General features: G+C 39.9%; 2 protein-coding genes across 11 annotated transcripts in view; one reads left to right on the top strand and one right to left on the bottom strand.

Moving 5' to 3' along the window:
- Positions 1-20,699, top strand: part of LOC127055132 (uncharacterized) — a 1,051,551-nt gene that overhangs the window by 425,335 nt on the left and 605,517 nt on the right. The gene's annotated exons all lie outside the window — the stretch shown is intronic.
- The window catches only part of GBE1 (1,4-alpha-glucan branching enzyme 1), a 302,275-nt gene that overhangs the window by 146,227 nt on the left and 135,349 nt on the right, over positions 1-20,699 (bottom strand). For 6 of the 10 annotated variants that reach the window (XM_050958316.1, XM_050958334.1, XM_050958372.1 and 3 more), the window contains one exon: positions 1,493-1,618. In XM_050958316.1, the coding sequence (XP_050814273.1) occupies positions 1,493-1,618 (126 nt within the window). Of the gene's footprint in view, positions 1-1,492; positions 1,619-3,728; positions 3,773-12,851; positions 13,020-20,699 lie in introns of those variants that run through there. The other 4 variants (XM_050958362.1, XM_050958350.1, XM_050958353.1 and 1 more) reach the window with 2 other exon arrangements.

Here is a 20,699-nt window from a genome sequence, read left to right as displayed (position 1 = left end):
ATTTTTCTGTCAAAAAAGGCAAGTTTGTAGGGTCCTTCTCCACGTGTGTCATATTTGGAGACCATCGTTGTTTGGATCTTTCATTCATTGCTGTCACCACCAGCCTTTTAAGGCTCAGTAGATGCAGAAACATTACAAATTTGAGGGAACTTCATAACATGTATCAGCTTACTTAGAAGTGGGGATCTGCCAGAATTTCTGAGCTGGTTCCAGTAACTCCTCATTGACAGATGTGGCAAGCCTACCATGCATGGAGGAAGGCAGAAGATTAGTCATTTGTGGGATTTTTCTTGCACTATCTCCACACGAATTTCCAAGGTGTCTGCCATGCAGCATAAGAGGTTTCAGAAGATCCTAAAATCATCCAGCTGAGTAGGAGTAGAAGGGATGATTGATTGAAAACAAAGATATTGCTGCTGGAAATAATTGATACTCCTTTTCCTACATGTGTTCTTTTTACTAAGTTCACACTTCACCATAGTAAAGTGAAAAAAATGATCAGTCATTTTAGTTTTCACTACAGCTATTCAAAACCCTGCAGACAGCAGAGATACTGAAAAGAATTAGATTCATTTCACTCTGCTGCTGAAGAGAGGATAAGAGAGGCTGGGGGAGAAATATAATATCCAGCACTCTTCAGCACTTAAGTGGCTCAGGGAAGAGAAACTGAAGACAACACTGGAAAAAAAACACTGATCAATTATGAGATAATATCTTGAGTGAAATCAAGATAGCAAAAAACGAAAGTAGAAAAACAAAAATAGCACATTACACTTAAAAGAAAAAAAAATACTAAAGAGCAAGTTTGATCAGCCAAACAGTATTCAATGAACAGTACACTTGCACATACTCCTTTTAAACTGGAGGGGACAGGTCCATGTGCGCATTGCAGTATTTTTTTTTAAAACTATGTCTTTAGGGCTCAGTCTGTGCAGACCAATAGATTTCAAGTATCTTCCCCCTCCCCCCGAAAACGATAAGTGCATTAAAATAGGCACTTATAATGGAAGTGTCTTCCCAGGCTTTACTACAGGGGTAGGCAATCTATGGCACGTGTGCCGAAAATGGCACGTGAGCTGATTTTCATTGGCACTCACACTGCCCGGGTCCTGGCCACTGCATTTTAATTTAAATGTTAAATGAAACTTCTTAAATATTTTAAAAACCTTATTTACTTTACATACAATAGTTTAGTTATAAATTATAGACTTGTAGAAAGATATTTTAACATTTTTAGAAGGTATGACTGGCACGCGAAACCTTAAATCAGAGTGAATAAATGAAGACTCGGCACAACACTTCTGAAAGGTTGCTGACCCCTGCTTTACTATAATATTGATACACTATATGCAAAGTAACTCATGTTATATTTAGAACGCACCACTCCGCCTTCCCCCCCCCAAAAAAAGAACTGTGATATGACAGCAATTACATCATAAAACATGCCTTGCGTGCACTTTTTAAAGCTTTTGAAATATAAAATAAAGCTTACTAGATATGGCAATGGTGGGTCCCAGTGTATCCAATCGTAATTCACATTGGTACCTACGCGTGCTACATATTTTGCCCAAGGTGAAATACGGTAGAGAATTTCTCCATTTTTACTACGGATCACCACCTAGAAAATAAAATGAAGACATAAGAAATCACTATAATTTCATATGTACTCAAGCACCCTTACAGAAAACAAAGTCTGTTCTCAAGACAGGAGCTTCAGAGGAGAAAAGGTTCTCATGTTAACTCGTACAGATAACAGTGTTAACAAAAAGTAACCAGATTTTCTTATAAACTAGAAGCCAACTGTGGCAATCTAGAGTACTTGTTTCTTTTAACATAATATAAAAAATGCAACTTTTTACTAAGACAGTGCTTCCCAATCATCACTTGCAAAGATGGGTTAAGCACAGCAGATGGAACAGAAAAATAAAACATATAGTGAGAAACCCTGTATTAGAAGATTAAATAATACAAAAAATGAAACTAGGGAGTTGCACAGTTTGAGCTCTCTCTGTGTCACCTCCCAATTCCCAGTATTTCTGGGGCTCCTTGTAGCCCTCTTCTCCCCTATCTTTCATGCCAGGAGTTATGTACCCTACATACTCTACTCCACACCCTCCCACCCAAGGAAGGGACTACATGTGGGTCCCCATTCCTCCATTTGCAGACAAACAGAAAAACAGGAATATCAATGCCATTAAAAATACTGATAAGCAATAAAAATCCATCAGCTAATTTTTTGGATATTACAATCATAAATTCCTTTTTAATGATGATTCCTGGCTCTTATATAGCTCTTCTATAGTTTAGAAGAAAGTTGGAGTGATATTATATAGATCAGAGCTGCTTATGAACAGCACAAGCCCATGGCAATGTCCCTACCACAGACAGGGTAAAAGGAAAAGAAAATCTATTTGGGGACCAAATCTGTCACAGGAAGAGGGTAGAAGAACACTGTTGCCCTTCACTCCACATCTTGCACAAACGAGACTCCCTGGCTTTCCCGTACATTTGGTGATAAGGAAAGGTGGAGGGGAAGCAATGACAGTGCCCATCCTACAGCATCATCCCTATGAAAACACACAAGATAAGGCTGTCAAGAGTAATTTGTGTGAACTACTTTACATTCTGGACCTTTAAAACCTTCCCTAAAGAGACAGAAATGTAGGATTTGAGCAAGGCATTAGCAGGAAAGTAACAGGAGCTCCAGAAAGAGTAATGGTGCAATTGAGTGGCTATGGAAACAGTATTGTAGAGGTTCTAGGCCTCGGAGGATGCCTTGAAACATGTGATTTTCCAACCAAGAGGTAGATATCGATGAAGTAGGAAAACCACACCCTTTCCTCTACTACTTGAGATTGCAAGAACTCGGTAGCCTGAAAGTCAACATTTTCCATCTGCTTTTGTATCTTACACATGCATTTATTTACTTACATGTGCATTTTGCTTGCAATTAAGTAATTTACTCCCACATCTTTCTAGGATTCTGGCTGGGACCCATCTTGACAATGGTTGTGGGAGGAAGGTTAAGACCTTTCAATGGAGTAAAAGAGTGATAACTTATATGTTTAACTTTTTCAAGGCTGACCAGGTTGGCATCCAGTCCAACTGTGATTGTATCCTGATTTATAGTGGTGTCCTTCTTAGGCCCTCCGGAGCTATCTATCTGCCTAGCAACCATAGCCTGTTCCTGTACAGAGATACAGGTTATTGAGCGGGTTCCATTTCATCACCATATTAAAAAGCAGGGGGTGAGGGGAGGGAAATAGAAACACTGACTGGGCTCTCAGTTGGTCATCAGGGATTAGGTTGAGCTCCTAAAATTAAATGGGATTGCAGCTCCCAGATTCTTGCCACCTGTCTGTGCTGCTGCTGCTGTGGGTATGCTATAGTGCTTCAAGGCCATTAGGGCATGAAAGAGTAGCAAAGTGAGTAAATGGAAATGGTTTAATATTAGTTGAGGCTAACAAAGGGTAGGTGATCAGGTATGGGAGGATCATTTTAAGAGTGTCCCCACTTGTTCAGAGGCATAGTGCAATGCTGTGAAACAGGCCAGATAATTTGAAAACAGACATTTAGCTGAGGATGGAACAGATTATGGTGACATAGGAATTTCCAGACTGGATTAGTGGTCCAACAGCAGAGGCACTACCAGATGCTTCAGAGGAAGGAGCAAGAAGTTCTATAGCACACAGTGATGGAGTAGCCTGGCCAAAAGAAAATTTCCTCACCACCCCTGCAGTTGTTGGTTGACTTGTATACCCTGAAGCAGGCCCTGTGAAAAATAGATATATAATCCTAATCAGTTTAACTCTGGATGTTCTCATTATCCATCTAAATCTCCTCTTTTTAATCCCAATAAATTTGTCTTGTGACAATACATGTTGTTCACATTAGCTAAGCTCAGTGTGGGGGTGGAAAAGGTATTCAGTTTCAAATGTGTTGTCTTCCTGTTTCACTGAGTGTCTTCACTGGTTGTTTTTGTATTACAAGAAAAGGCAAATGAAGCACCTCACTTACTTTTCCCATACCGTTCATTGTCTTTTTTTTTTTTTTTTTTTTTTTAAATAGCCCCTTCAGTTTGAGAGGAGGTGAAAGATGGCCAATTTTTTTTAATCTCTTCACACAAAAGTCTTTCTATGCATCTAATAATATTTCTGTCTTTTTTAAACACGAGTTGACCAAAAATGAATATGATATGGCCTCAATCTGGGATACTATTATAAAACAATAGTATGTAATATACTGTATGTAATACTATGTTGTATGACAAAAAATAGAATTGAAAATAATCAAAAAAATCATCATCAGACTAACCTACTTGTCTTTTTTGTTTGTTTGGCCACATTGTACATTGGGCAGAGGTTTCAATGAACTGTCCACAATAATGTCCAGTCTGAGTGATTACAGAACCAAACAACATATGAGTAATTAAAATTATCCCTTCCATAATTCTTTACTTTGAGTTTGTCAAAAATGAGCTTCTTCTCCAATATAATGTACTGGGGCTTTCAAAAGACATCCAGTGGTATAATTTTCCTTTACCACAGCCGCACAGGTTTGTTCTTAACCCCTCACATTACATATCCAGTACAAATGTCTGGAGGAAAAGGCATTAGTCAACTAACTGCTAGATATTCCATGTATGTTGAGAATCCAACTTATTTTCAAGTAACATATAGTTAGTTATTTGAACTGCAAAGATTTTTGGTTTCCAAAAAACCAGTTGAGAATGCAAAAATATTACAAAAATCAACTCTAAAGTGATAAAATGGGCTTGCTAAACACAATATTCTAACTAATTTTAAATCTAGTAAAATGGCTTATTTAAATCAAAATTATGTAATGAAAAATGCTCAAAGAAACAAACTAGACTCATACTTAAAATTCACATTATCCCAATTCTTTGGCACTTAGCTAGTTCTACTGTCTGACACATTTAGATAAAAAACAGCTATCAAACCGCATTCCATGCATTTGGAATCATTACAGCTTTTTGTATTTCAATACCATGGAAATTCCAAAAGTCATGTTTTGACCAAATTTCATTCATATTTTTATATATATATATATATATATATATATATATATATATATATATATATATATATATATATATATATATAGACTAATTGAATGCACTTGGTTAATATGATTGCAGAATTTCTTCTGAAGAATTCATCTCATTTCAGTCCCTAACTCTGCTGCTTTCATCCGAAATAGCTATTGGAATACTACTTATTTAAGGGAATGGATAGGCTCCTTAGTTGTTAATTATATACCTTTACATCTAGAATGCTCAACAGGTAAATAAATTGTTTTTCAAAATATTTTATATGTAGAATGAATTTGTTTCTCACATACTACTCTCAACATGCAAATGTACATAGGCTGTGCTAATGCACAACAATTTAAGTTTCTGATCTTTACACAGCTTTATAAAACTTGAAATGAATGATTTATATCTGAAGGAGTAAGAAAGCAAACTATTAATCTAATTCATTTTTGGTCTAGGCTTTTATTCCAGGATAATTTAACTTTTAACATTATTATGTAAAGATATAAAAGACCTCTTAGCTCTAGTGAAAAGGGCACATTTATTGAAGAAGAGAAGACACGTAATTTAGTTAACTTTGCAGATACCAGAAGAGTCTCCTAAGAAGGGCAATTATCTTAACAAGTAATCAGAAAGTCTAAGTCTGGCTTCTCACACTAAATGATTTTCCTCAGTAGGGCTCTCTCTCAACAAGGAGCATTTTCTAAAATTTTCGTAACACTGTTGTACTTGATTTAGCCACACCATTGTTAACAGCACTATAAGCCCTACTGTTGGCTGAACCAAATGCTGCTGTCATTTTAAACAATACGATGAAACTGTGCACTGAGCTGGAGCTTAATACCATGTTGATTGGACAAGCAAGTACACCTAGTAGCATTAAAAATAACAAGCATCCAGAGCCCAGTTTACACAACAACTCAGGATGCTCCTAATGCTGGTGGAGCTGAACCCACGTTAATAAATGTTGTGAACTCTTAGAAGATTTTTTGGGTCATAAAGACCCCCATGTCCCAGTCTTAGAGGGAAAAAAAAATCTAAGTGCAGTGACACAAATATCCCAATACCTATGAAATGTGGAGAGCTGGCTTGTTGATGCTTCCTCCAACAGACAAATAGTACTATATTCTTGTCAGGATTGAGCAACGAGAATAAATAGATAAGGATTATTTCAGCACTCCAAATGAGGAAGCATTTCTGTTATTTGTCACACAGGCAAACAGTTGAGTGGTTTTATGAAACCAAGGGTAACTGAGGATAAAGGTAGTCACAGTCATTTTCCATGTGCTCTGAGCAAAGAGAGAGTACAACTGTTTCCTCAGGAGGAAAAAAACTAATTACAGAGAATCACAACTATCACTTAGAGACTTGATTACTTCCATATAAAATGCATTACAGTAAATTTTGGACCCCTTCTGAAGCTGGAGCAAACAAACAGTTGCCCCATTTATGAAGTGACATTTCACAGAGGCAATGCTCCATATTCTGCTCAGGGCACCAGAGGAACAAGATCAAGGAGCTGGATGTTATACTAGATAAACAGGTATAGGGTCAGCACAGCAGTTCTGACCCATTTACCAGCAAGTGAAATATTGCACAAAGAAAAGTCTGTTCCCTAGAGAAGACTTTTTTTTGTCTTTTCTGCTTCACAAGTCCATTAGGGATTTCCCTCATCTGGGATGCGGAAGACTTGGACACAGACTCTTCACTATTCAGAGAAATAGTAGGCTACATTCAGGAGTATCTTCTGGTTTATAAATGTTACAAATAAGTGTTTACTAGAACCTGGTGTACTTGATAGGACCACCTAAAACAAAACAAGACCCTTTTACATTTGGATGGGTTTTTAGCTTATAGTGAGATCATTCCCTGGGCTTGACTCTCACACTCACGCCCATCATTAATATGGCCCAGTGGGGCACTTTGATGCTAGACTGCCCTTTTAAAACATATCACCTTGTAGTTTTTTTTAAAAGAAACTAACCACATACAACACAAAAATATTTTTTTCTAATATGAGATTTTAAAAAGCAACAATGTAAACACCTAACTAAACAGAGGATGCATATTCTTTTCTAGGTACACAATGATCAGACCTAGAATTACTGTTCTATATTTAGGTTAGAACAAGTTTATAACTGCACAGCTTCAAGTATGGAATTGCATATTGAAATAAATGGTGGAAGCATAGGCATTTGTCTGTTTACATACACACTGTGAAGGACCAAGTACTTTTTAAAATTATTATTTATGCAGACTTGTTCACTCTAGAAACATAATACACATGCAAAAAGTCTCATTTTTCCCCAGTAACTGATGTAAACAAACTTTTACCATTTATTTCCACAACAGAATTTCCTCCTTCACCAAACCACACATTCTTCACTGAGGAAAGAATACCTACCACATTTTAAAATGAAAATATGAGTATGTGGCTAATTTTGAGCATGAGAAGTATTTTGCCTAAGGTAAACATTCCTAGAAAATAAAGGCCAAATAAATATGCCTAATGCATAACCAGTGTATTCACTGTCAAATAGAATATTGCAGCTGTTCTATTAGGCTTTCAGTTATGTTACATGTGACATCATTAAACATTCTTTCTATGGCATTTCTACTGCAACCACAGCAGTTTGATCTGGGATGAAAATTGTTGTGTTAAAGTGCACTACTATGCAGAATGAGATTGTATATTACAAAATAATTAAAGCAACTGCCTCTTCCCAGAGTGGGAAAAAACCTTTACAAACAAACAAGGGAAGACAATCTCTATCCCAAAGAATGCAAAGTGAAGTGGCTAGCACATATATTACAGCAACAGAGAAATACATTTTTTTAAAAGGCAATTTAGTGTGAAATTCTTTACAAATGAACTAAGTTTGTCCCATCTACAACACACACATCAGGCATACCTTACTGTAAAAGATGTAAAATGTTAACTAATAATAATTTCAATGTAAGTAAAAACATGTGCTTGAATAGTTTCAAAGGAATAAATATATTTATTACTCTCAGCATTCCTCTACCCCAACCATTTTTTTGTTTTTAAGTTTGATCAAGAACTGCATAAAGGGGATTATTATGGAGTTATCACTCCATTTAAAGAGTCAGCCATTCAAACACACAGTTACCAAATATCACAAAAACAATAAGGCTTATGTACTAACAACAGTAGAAAGAAAAGAGGGGACAACAGTATTAGATGAATGCCTATTTAAATAATATTGAACTGATCTCCAACAAAGTCTAAAAGCTAAGTGCATGGATTCTTTACCAGTAAAGGAAGCATTTATAAAATATTTTGTATTACCAGATCCTCAGTGTCACAGAAGAAATATACATTCAGTTTGTACCTTTGGATAAAGTGATAGAATTGATCAAAAGAACTGTTAAAAACCTGCTGCTAGTATACCACACAGAAAATCCCTAGTGAATCAGTTTAAAATCTCTAGTGCTAGGCTGATGATAAAAATAGTTTCAAAGAGGTTTACTGTATAAAAGCTGGAGGCTCTGGAAGACCCAAAAGGTAATTTCTATACTCAGGAGTAAATTAAAGATTGGTTCCTAACCTTACAGATCTTCTCAAAAGTACCTTTCAAGGGACTGTCAAGGTTGAAATGGCAAAAATGCAATTCTTCCCTCATTAAACAACAATGAAAAACACCATTGTATGTTCTTTGGAACTAATAGTATTTACCCTCTAAGAATCCGTGCTGTAACAGAACCCAAAGTAAATATGGACAATCCACCAACCCAGCATTTTCTTCCATTCTTATTAGCACTCAAATGCTTGCCATTCTGCTCCATCTTTGGGAGCAGAACTAAATACATGGATGATATTTCTGTTCAGATGCCTTGAATTAATACAATATCTAGGTTTCAACAATTAGGTTAACTTTTTAAATATGTTAAACTACTTTTTACCCTAAAAATTAGTAACCAGAAATACGCTCAATAAAATATTGTACCATTTCCAAGACTATAAGAGTTCTAAGTCATAGTTCACTACAAGTCAAGCTTTCTAACCCTTTGACATTGTACTATTTATGTGAATTAATAGAAGAAACAGATCTTTACTCACTAACAATATGGAGGAGCTTTCAGGGCTTGGATAGCTACTAAGACTGCGACCTTTTCTGATAGCTCTCACAAGCTGGCTGAAACACTATTTAGCTAAGATGCAAGAGTTTAACTGGATAGAAGAATGTCAAGAGTATATGAAAGGGTGAGAAATTAAGGGCCAGACTTTCAAAGTTCACTCACTACACCATGGCAGATAAACAATTAAATTAAACACTAGATAAAAATCAATCAAGTTACAGACTCCAAAACAAGAGACCCAGATTTTAAGATGCATCACTGAGGAAGCGTAGTTCAATAAATGCAGACCAAGGCATGAGGCAAAGGCATTGTGCTTCCAAATTTTGGGTTGATTTCAGGCCAGCACAATGCTGCAACAGCATAAATTAGAACAATTCCAGGTGGTTTCCTACAGCCACCCTAAAGGCTCTGAAACCCAGAATAGCTGGAGATCAAGGCATCTTAGCCACACCCCTCCTTCCTATCCCCATGTTAGGGGCTATAAACATTGTTACCAACTCATGCACCATTTATTTCAAGTAACATGATTATGACCCATGCAACAGGGAGTCTAGTGACAATGAAAAATTTCAATGCTCATGTGAGGTTTGTGAGTCACACGTAGATAGATAAGACATTGCCTCTACAAGAAGGTGCATTAAACTGTAATCCAAGATACCATGAACTCTAGTTACAGCTCTTCCAATTACTACTGTTAATGTGTCTTTCATAACTTTTATGAACAAAGGTCTTATCTTAAGAGGCAGAGATCACTCAATTTTATTTCACAGCTAAAATAACCAAGAGAGTGTACAGACTATGTCAGGCAAAGATGGGACCCAGTTCTCAAATATAAACAGGGCCAAATCTCATCAACTTCAGCCCAAAAATCTTTCAGAAAATATAAAATTAGGAACTTGTGTAACCCATAGTAACTGTGATTCTGTGTCACTAGCAGCAAGACCAATGAGATTCATGGTGCTGCTACTGCTTCCAAACAGAGAGATCTGGTCCTTCCACTCCAGAGGTAGAGGCTTGTGGTTTCATATCCAGAGAACCAGTGTTACTTCTTTCCAGATGATCCACAAAGGAGTACTGCTACATTTTGCTATGCTACCTGTAAGAACTAGTCCACAATCTATTCCCACATCCAGGAAGAGAAAACAAGAATCATAATGCCCAGTAGATCATTTGCGTCTCAAATACTTGTGTACCCACTGTCAATGTGTGTGTTGATCCAGAAGGTAACAGCAAGCTTTCCCATTCTTCCTATGTAGAAGAACACATCTGTGTAGTGGTGCTGGAGTTTGTTTAAACCCTGCAGATGACTCAGATGGGTAGTGAAAAAATATATACATATAGAATCACAGAAATCCAGGGCTGGAGGGGACCTCAAGAAGTTATCAAGACCAGCCCTCTATACTGAAGCAGGAGTGAGTATATCTCCTAGACCATCTCGGATAGGTGTTTGTCTAACCCGTTCTTAACAATCTCCAATAACAGGGATTCCACAATCTCACTTGAAAGCCTTTTCCAATGCTTAACTACATTTATAGTAGCAAGTTTTTCTGAATATCTCACGCAAGTCTCCGTGACTGCAGATTAAGCTGATTGCTTAATGTCCTTTAGTGGACATGAACAACTGCCTTTATAAAAGCCCCGAACATATTTGATGAATTATGTTCTCCTTCAGCTTTCTTTTTTCACAACTAAACATACTCGGTTTTTTTGTTTTGTTTTTTTAAACGCTGGATTATAGGTCAGGATTTCTAAACCATCTTTTTTTCCCCCTCCTTTCTCATTTTTGCTGCTCTCCTCTGGACTCTTTACAATTTATCCAGATTTTCCTAAAGCATGGTGCCCAGAACTGGACACATTACTCTACTTTTATCATTTGTATTTTGTTAATGGAAGTGGTCCCTTTAAAAATAAGGTGTAACAGATAGCATGTTTGAGACAGACCACATGAGAGTTTTTGCTGGAAGACCCTGCCTGCTTAAGTTCCAAAACATGATAATTTGATTCATAAGCTTTTCTTTCTAGAAAGAAAACTGTGTTCTCAAGAGGGGACTGAATACCTCGGAGCATTGCTAATGAACTAGATATAGCTTGTCACCTGTAAGGTATCCAATATGAATCCTGCCCAGCTCAGGAGGCAGTAAACATTGTCCCCACATAACATCTGTGAGAAAGGTTGTTTAGTCCCAGTTCCAATTTCCAAGTAATAAACTCACTACTATGTTTGCACTACATTATAATTTTTTTTAGAGCAGCGTCCATCTTCTCCTACATATTTGTACAATGGGACCCCAATCTCAGTTGCCTCCTCTCCAGCAAGAATTCCTAGAGTAAGGGCCAAAATCAGGTAACTATAAATGTACAAGTTGGATACACTGTTACTCGCTTTAGGATCGGATAGGGGGAACACTGGTATCAGAAGAGATTAAACCTCTAATTTTTAACACTTTTTTTTTTTTGAGCCAATCGCATAATTTTTGGCATGTGACATGATTTTAAATTTCTGGGGTTGGCAATACTGTATAGGGAAAATGATATAAGATCATTAGGCAAATGAAGCAATTCATCAGTACCAAAAGAATTATCAGCTGAGGGAATCTAGATTGGATCTGGAATCCCTCATGGATTGGTAACTGGTTAAAAGACAAAAAACCAAGGGTAGATATAAATGGTCAGTTTTCAGAATGGACAGAGCTAAATTGTGGCGTCCCCTAGGGATCTGTTCTGGGTCCAGTCCTATTCAACATATTCATAAATGATCTGGAAAAAGGGGTAAACGGTGTTGTGGCAAAATTTGCAGATGATACAAAATTACTAAATATAGTTAAGACCCAGGCAGACTGCAAATAGCTACAAAAGCATCTCTCAAAACTGGGTCAATGTGCAACAAAATGGCAGATGAAATTTAATATTGATAAATGAAAAGTGATGCACATTGGAAAGCATAATCCCAACTATATACCTAAAATGATGGGGTCTCAAGTAGTTATCACCCTTAAGAGTCGGTATGATAGTTCTCTGATGGATTGATGGAATCTCTGAACACATCTACTCAATGTGCAGTGGCAGTCAAAAAATCAAACAGAAGGCTGAGAATAATTAAGAAATGTATAGATAATAGGACAAAGTATCAGGTTGCCTCTCTATAAATCCAGGGTATGACCACATCTTGAATACTGTGTGCAGATGTGTTCACCCAATCTCTGAAAAGATATTTTGTAATTGGAAAAGGTCCAGAAAGAGGGCAACAAAAATTATTAGGGGTATGGAATGGCTTCTGTATGAGGAGAGATTAATAAGACTGGGACTTTTCAGCTTGGAAAAGAGACCGCTAAGGAGAGATATGATTGAGGTCTATAAAATCATGACTGGTGTAGAGAAAGTAGATAAGGAAGTGTTGTTTACTACTTCTCATAACACAAGAACTAGGGGTCACGAAATGAAATTAATAGGCAGTAGGTTTAACACAAATAAAAGGAAGTATTTCTTCACACAGTGCACAGTCAACCTGTGGAACTCCTTTCCAGAGGTCGTTGTGAAGGCCAAGAGCATAACAGGGTTCAAAAAAGAACTAAAATTCATGGAGAGGATAAGCCCATCAATGGCTATTAGCCAGGATGGGAAGGAATGGTGTCTCTAGAGTCTGTTTGCCAGAAGCTGGGAATGAGCAACAGGAGGAGATGGATCACTTGATGATTACCTGTTCTGTTCATTCCCTCTGGGGCACCTGGCACTGGCCACTGTTGGAAGACAGGATACTGGACTAGATGGACTTTTGGTCTGACCTAGTAGCGCCATTCTTATGTTAATCTGGCAGCCTACAAGAGTTGGAATATGATCACAAATTGGGCTCAGAATCTTAGGAAGCTTTCTGTGGATGATGTGAAAATGGCTGTAGATCTAAAGAAAGCAACAAATGAAGTAGGTCAGAAGACAAAGCATTTCCAGGTCATAGTACAATAAAAACAAAGTTAAATCAGGCTAAGAACATCTCTGAGATACTGATATGGAGATAGACTATATTAATAAAATACCAATCCAGTTGAACCTGCAAATAAGACGACCCCAGTATTAGTGGTACTTTATCAAAAGTATATAGGTAGGGGTGTCTGACTGTCTCTAACTCTCATGGTTGTGTTTTATATGTCTATGTGTATTAGCCATATAATTTTCAAGCCATTGGAGTGCACTTGGTCATATTTTCTTAGTTTTTTCACAACCATCTGAACTAGAAACTTTGGTCTTTTTTTTTAAAAAGATGAGAGCTGAGATTCTCATGTAATCACAGGCCTCCAGGAGGTGACACTTAGGGGTCGGGGCACCAAATATTGTAAGACTTTCAATAAAATAGTAATTGGCAACACTGTGACCTTAAAAATATAATCTATTATCCCCACTTACCAGACAGGAAATCTGCAGCTAAGCATAAATAGAACATGGTGACTTCTACTCTACACGGTTCCCAAGACAGAACAGCTGGCAGCTGCTTGCAAATAGGAATCCCTTACACTAGACGGCTTCTCTGTATTAGTCTAATTCTCAACCTCATGAAATTGTTCTCTTTAAAGCAGTCAGGTGGTCATAATTGTTATTGGTTTTTGTAAGAGACTCAGGGTATATCTACAATGCACACTAAATCTTGGCTGAGATTCATATTTGAGACAGGCTCCCCTTCTGCCCACACACAAATTAATCTGACTCAGATCAGCAGGTACTCAGGACACAGGTCCTAAGATCCCACTAGGAGCATGGGTCACAGTCCAGGATGGTATCAAGGCGAGGTCATGAGCAGCCAGCCTAATAGCTACAGCTAGGGTGGGACATCAGGATTTGGAGTAGATTGTCAATCCGAGGTCAGGAACCAGTTGTAGAAAAAGAAGGCCAAGTCAGAAACTGGGTATCGGAGCCAGCAGACAAATGCCAAGGTCAGAAACCAGGAATCAGAAGCAGAGGACAAGGCTGAGTCAGAAACCAAGCATCAGAACCAGGAAGGAAAGCCAACGTCGGAAGCCATGGATCAAGAGCGGCACAAGAAAGCAGGGTCTACTGCAGCAGCTAGATGAGGTTCTGCCTAGTTGCAGAGAAAAACTTCCTCTACCTTCTCTAGGTTTAAGTAGGCTGTCCAGACCAATCAGGAATGTCCTGTCAATTGGCCCCTCCCTGGGTGGCACATCCGTGATCTACATGTGGACCCTTCAGGCTCATGACTGGTTAAGTGTTTCTGCTGCTGCCACCAGAGCTGTTAGGTGATGATGCAGAGGTGGCTGCCACCCAGGGAATCTACAAACCCAGAGTCTAGACCTGCTGTTCCTTACAGCCCCGCTATAACTTGCATCCAAGCCCTGTCATTCTGCAATGTGAACGCCGGTTAAGCCACAGACCCAAATCAGGTAGTCTGTGTAGTGCAGTACAGACATATTAGCACAACTATGAGACCCGGGTCCAACAACTGTAAGCTTATGGTTACAATGCAAGCACTGGCTTGGAAACAAGTCCACAAGCACAGGTCCCACAAACTGGGTTTCAGTGTGCTATGTATACATATCCTTTTCTAATGAAGGTATCACTGCAAGAAATGTGTATCCTGAAAAGCATAAGGTGGCCTGTACTGACACAATATATGAACTGGGACTGATATTGCTACATATTTGCTGGCATTTTCAACTTTAATAGCTAAGGACAAGACACAATGGCTAATGTTTGTTAGCAGTTACAGTATTAAGGATTTCCTTAGAACTCTAGTTTAGTCACTGAAAATATTTTGTATTTCTATTAATAGTCTTGCCAAAACAAAGCCCTGGTCTACACTATGAGTTTAGGTTGAATTTAGCAGCGTTACATCGATTTAACCCTCCATCTGTCCACACGACGAAGCAGGTTTTTTGGACTTAAAGGGCTCTTAAAATCGATTTCTGTACTCCTTCCTCGAGGAGCGGATTAGTACTGAAATCGACCTTGCTGGGTCGAATTTGGGGTAGTGTGCTCGCAATTCAATGGTATTGGCCTTCGGGAGCTATCCCAGAGTGCTCCATTGTGATCGCTCTGGACAGCACTCTCAACTAAGATGCACTGGCCAGGTAGACAGGAAAAGGCCCGCAAACTTTCGAATCTCGTTTCCTGTTTGGCCAGCATGGCAATCTGCAGGTGAGTGCAGATCTCATCAGCAGAGGTGACCATGATGGAGATGAATCCATGCTATCAGAACTCCATTCCAAAAGACGAAATGCCCAAACATTTGAAAAAATCTCCAAGAGCATGAAGGACAGAGGCTATAACAGGGACCCGCAGCAGTGCCACATGATCCTCCAGGGACATCTCCATAAAGCTCTCCTGGATGTACTCCCAAAGCCTTTGCAAAAGGTTTCTGGGAAGGGCAGCCTTATTCTGTCCTCCATGGTAGGACACTTTACCACGCTAGGCCAGTAGCACGTAGCCTGGAATCACTGTATAACACAGCGTATGGTCTCCGTGTCTGCTGGCATTCAAACATCCATTCTTTATCTCTCTGTGTTATCCTCAGGAGAGTGATGTCATTCGTAGTTACCTGGCTGACACAGGTTGATTTTATTAAGGCAGTATTCAGAGGTGCCCGTTCCTGCTGGGCTGTTTGCCTGTGGCTGAAAAGAAATGTTCCCTGCCGTTAGCCATGCGGAGGGGGGAGGGGTGAAGCGATCATCCCAGAGAACGTGTGTGTGTGTGGGGGGGGGGGGCGGGGAGGGTTAGTTGGGTTTGTGCTGCACGTTAACCCAAAAACCGCAGCCCCTTTTAAATTGCCAACCCATTTTAAATGGCCAACCCAATAGCTCCTTGGTATGTGAAATGAGGGTACTGCTGTTTGAAACCATTCCCACATGTTAAAGGTTAAAAAAGCAAAAAGACTGTCTCATCACAGACGCCTGCAAGCTGAATTCTGTTGCCTGGCCCTGCGTGAGTGATCTCTCACATCAAACCAGCATACCCTCAGTAAGAGGCAAAATGCGATCTTGTACTGAAAGCACATGTGCTATGTAATGTTAACATCAAGATTTACCGTGAAAGAGTCTACCCATTGTTCTCTAAAATGTGTCTACCACTCTCCTTTTTTTCCCCACCAGCAGCTGCAAATGTTTCAAACACTCACACTAGCTTCTCCTTCTCAGAGGCTAGAGAAGATTAGAAGGTGAAAAAAATGCACTCCTGATAAAATGTTCTGAGCTCACACAGCCCTCCCACACTGAAAGAGCACAGCAGAATGCGTGGAGGCAGACAGTGTCAGAATCCAGGAAAGCACAATATGAATGTGAGGACAGGTGGCGAGCTGAAGATGATAGGTGGTGTCAGTTTACTGACAGAAGGCAAGAGGCAATGGTGAGGCTACTGGAGGAACAAACTGATACGCTCCAGCATATGGTTGAGGTTCAGGAAAAGCATCATGAGCAAAGACCGCCACTACAGCCCATGTAACCAACCATTCTCCTCCCCAAGTTCCATAGCCTCCTCACCCAGACGCCCAAGAACGTGGTGGGGGGACCTCCAGGCACCCAACCATTCCACACCAGAGGACTGCCCAAGCAACAGAAAGCTGGCATTCAATAAGTTTTAAAGTGCAGTGTGGCACTGTCCTTCCCTCCCCCTCGATCCCACTTGGTGCTTCCGTCCTCTCCTCCCCCTCCCCAGGCTACCTTGGCAGTTATCCCCATGTATGTGTGATGAATTAATAAAGAATGCATGAATGTGAAGCAACAATGACTTTATTGCCTCTGCAAGCAGTGATTAAAGGGGGGAGGGGAGAGTGGTTATCTTACATGGAAGTACAGTGAACCAAGGAGGGGCGAGGGGGGTTCATCAAGGAGAAACAAACAGAACTTTCACATTGTAAGCTGGCCAGTCATGAAATTGGTTTTCAAAGCTTCTCTGATATGCACAGTGCCCTCCTATACTCTGCTAACCACCCTGCTGTCTGGCTGCATGTAATCAGTGGCCAGGCGATTTGCCTCAACCTCCTACCCTGCCATAAACGTCTCCCCCTTACTCTCACAGATATTGTGGACCGCACAGCAAGCAGCAATAATAATGGGAATATTGGTTTCGCTGAGGTCTATCCGAGTCAGTAAACTGTGCCAGCGTGCTTTTAAACATACAAATGCACATTGTATCACCATTCTGCACTTGATCAGCCTATAGTTGAAAAGCTCCTGACTACTGTACAGGCTGCCTGTGTATGGCTTCATGAGCTATGGCATTAAGGGGAAGGCTGAGTCCCCAGAGATAGCTATAGGTATTTCAACGTCCCCAACGGTTATTTTCTGGTGTGGGAAAAAAGTCCCTTGCTGCAGCTTTTGAAACAGACCAGAGTTCCTGAAGATGTGAGCATCATGTACTTTTCCCTGCCATCCCACGCTGATGTTGGTTGAACATCGCTTGTGATCCACCAGTGCTTCCAGCACCATTGAAAAGTACCCCTTTTGGTTTATGTACTCGCTGCCTTAGTGCTCTGGTGCCAAGATAGGGATATGGGTTCCATCTATCGCCCCACCACAGTTAGGGAATCCCATTGCAGCAAAGCCATCCACTATGACCTGCATGCTTCCCAGAGTCACTACCCTTGATATCAGCAGCTCTTTCACTGTATTGGCTACTTGGATCACAGCAGCCCTCACAGTAGATTTGCCCACTCCAAATTGATGCCCGACTGATCAGTAGGTGCTGGCATTGCAAGCTTCCAGAGGGTTATCATCACTCGCTTATCAACTGTGAGAGCTGCTCTCATCTTGGTATTCTTGCATTTCATGGCAGGGGAAAGCAAGTCACAAAGTTCCATGAAAGTGCCTTTACGCATGCAAAAGTTTCGCAGCCACTGGGGATCGTCCCAGATATGCAACACTATGCAGTCCCGCCAGTCTGTGCTTGTTTCCCAGGCCCAGAATCAGTGTTCCACAGCATGAACCTGCCCCATTAACACCATGATGTCCACATTGCCAGGGCCCGTACTTTGAGAGAAGTCTGTGTCCATGTCCTCATCAGTCTCATCATCACGCTGTCACCTCCTCACCTGCTTTTCCTTTTGCAGGTTCTGGTTGTGCATATACTGCAGGATAATGTGCATGGTGTTTACAGTGCTCTTAATTGCCACGGTGATCTGAGCAGGCTCCATGCTTGCCATGCTATGGCATCTGCGCTGAAAAAAGGCAAGAAACGATTGCCTGCCATTGTTCTGATGGAGGGAGGGGCGACTGATGACATGGCTCACAGGGTTGGCTTACAGGGAATTAAAATCAACAAAGGGGGTGGGGTTTGTATCAAGGAGAAGAACACACACAACTGTCACACAGAATGGCCCCTTCAAGGATTGAACTCAAAAGCCTGTGTTTAGCAGACCAATGCTCAAACCACTGAGCTATCCCTCCCTCCACTATTCACAGAGGGAGAGAGGGGGGAGAAAATGAATACAAATGAATACAAAAGAAATCTGGATCAAAACAAGAAAGACACCCACTCTCTCTTATACATCTTAAGCTGGCAGCAGACAGTGCAGTAAGACTGCTAGCCATCGTTGTCTCCTGGCTCCTCACCAGAAGACGGTGCACTACGACTGCAGGCAGGACTGAATCTCCATGACATGAAACTTAAAAAGAGAATGACCTGGAGTCACTCCCATTTATGTCCAGGCACCCCTGACAGACCTCACTGAGCACCCATGTCTGCCTAGGTGCCCCGACCAACCTCATCGAGGTCAGCTAAAAGAGCATCCAGGAGTACGATGACGACAGCTACCAGTCGTAATGCACCGCCTGCTTTCAAAAGGCAATGAGCCACTGCTGTGTGGCAATGCAGTACCATATCTGCCAGCACCCAGGAGACATATGGAGACGGTGAGCTGAGCGGTCTACATGCTTGCTGTGGTATGGCATCTGCATGGATAACCCAGGAAATAAGGCTCAAAATGATTGTCTGTTGTTTTCACAGAGGGAGGGTGGGAAGGGGGCCTGATGACATGCACCCAGAACCACCCGCGACAATGTTTTTGACCCATCAGGCATGGAGAGCTCAACTCAAAATTCCAATGGGCGGCAGAGACTGCAGGAACTGTGGGATAGCTACCCACAGTGCAACGCTCTGGAAGTTTTTGCTAGCCTTGGTACTGTGGACGCACTCCACTGAGTTAATGGTCTTAATGGTGTTAAGTGGGGACACACACAATTGACCGTATAAAATCGATTTATAAAAAATCGACTTCTATAAATTCAACCTAATTTCATAGTGTAGACCTTACTAATCTTACTAAACACTCATGAATTTCTCCTCCACTCCATATAGCCAGCACTAATAAATACAGTAAACAGTTGCACTGTAATGTAGGTTTTGTTAGATTATATATCTATAGATATATAGATAACTGAATTCTGTATAAACGTTGAAATATTGAAGGTTTTGTTAATGCATAGAATTTGTGATTTATTCTCGTTTAAGAGTTCACTTTGTTTGAACACATCTACCAATATCAGATGGCAATTGTATTATTACTGTTATGAGAAAGGTTAAATTTGCAGCAGTAAGAAAATAAAAGGATTACAGATTAAAGAAGCTTCACTGCCTAAAAATTAAAGATATAGTCTACATTTTTTTTTTGCATTTATAGAGCACTCTTTAAATAATATGCTCAATTCTCTGCCCCCAGCCCCAAGAACTTCTCTGCTCTCCTGTGACTTATAAATGTTTCTCTTCTGGCCAACCCAAGGTATGCTCAGTCCCGCCTCGTCTCTGTGTGTTTGCAACTGTATACTGCCTTTTCAATGTCAACGTTGTTGCTACTGCACTACCTAGAGAAGAACGTGCATGTGATGAACTTCTCCTAGAGCAGTGCAAGTGAAACAGGTTATGCACAAAATATTCCCCCCTTGTTATCTTTCTATTCCAGTAATTTTAGGTTACTTTTAACAGTACATGCCAAATTTTCTTTAGGAAATGTAATTTTCAACAGAACCATGTCCCTTTAAATCCTAGAATGGAACAAATTAATCTGCTTCTGCCACAGCCTTTTCACTGTAGAGGATATGGGCTTGAAAGGAAGGAGGACAGGAAAGGAAATATTTGAAAATAGAGAGCTGCTATCACTGAGGCCTTGCGGACTATTTGTCTTGAGAGCCAGTGTGTGCAACATATCTTCTACAAAATTTCAGAAATTATCAAAAATTGGTATGTTTGCAATTCAGCAAATCTGTTTACAAACTATATTGTGGTTTGTAACACAGAATGAAAAAAAGCAAATTTAGAAAAAATAGTGGAGACAATTAACTTGGAGATTTCCAAAAACAAGCTAATAAATTAGCTGCTCTGAAACACTGTGTATTATTTCATTACTTTTATAGCTTGAGAACACTTGAAATGATTGTTGGTAAATGTGGCTTTTTAGCCAGTGACTAAAATAAATTGGCCATCACAGACTAACAATATTTAGCATAATGATAGAGTGGACCCAGCTTTAATATAAATATGCAAATGTCAATGAGTTATTTACAAGGACAGTAAATAAGAAGCTATTACCTCTATATTCTAGAATTTATAGCAT

The sequence above is a fragment of the Gopherus flavomarginatus genome, chromosome 1 (genome assembly GCF_025201925.1).
Source record: "Gopherus flavomarginatus isolate rGopFla2 chromosome 1, rGopFla2.mat.asm, whole genome shotgun sequence".
Taxonomy (NCBI): Eukaryota; Metazoa; Chordata; order Testudines; family Testudinidae; genus Gopherus; species Gopherus flavomarginatus.
Note: the sequence above shows the minus strand (reverse complement) of the source record. Positions and strands in the feature narration are given on the sequence as shown.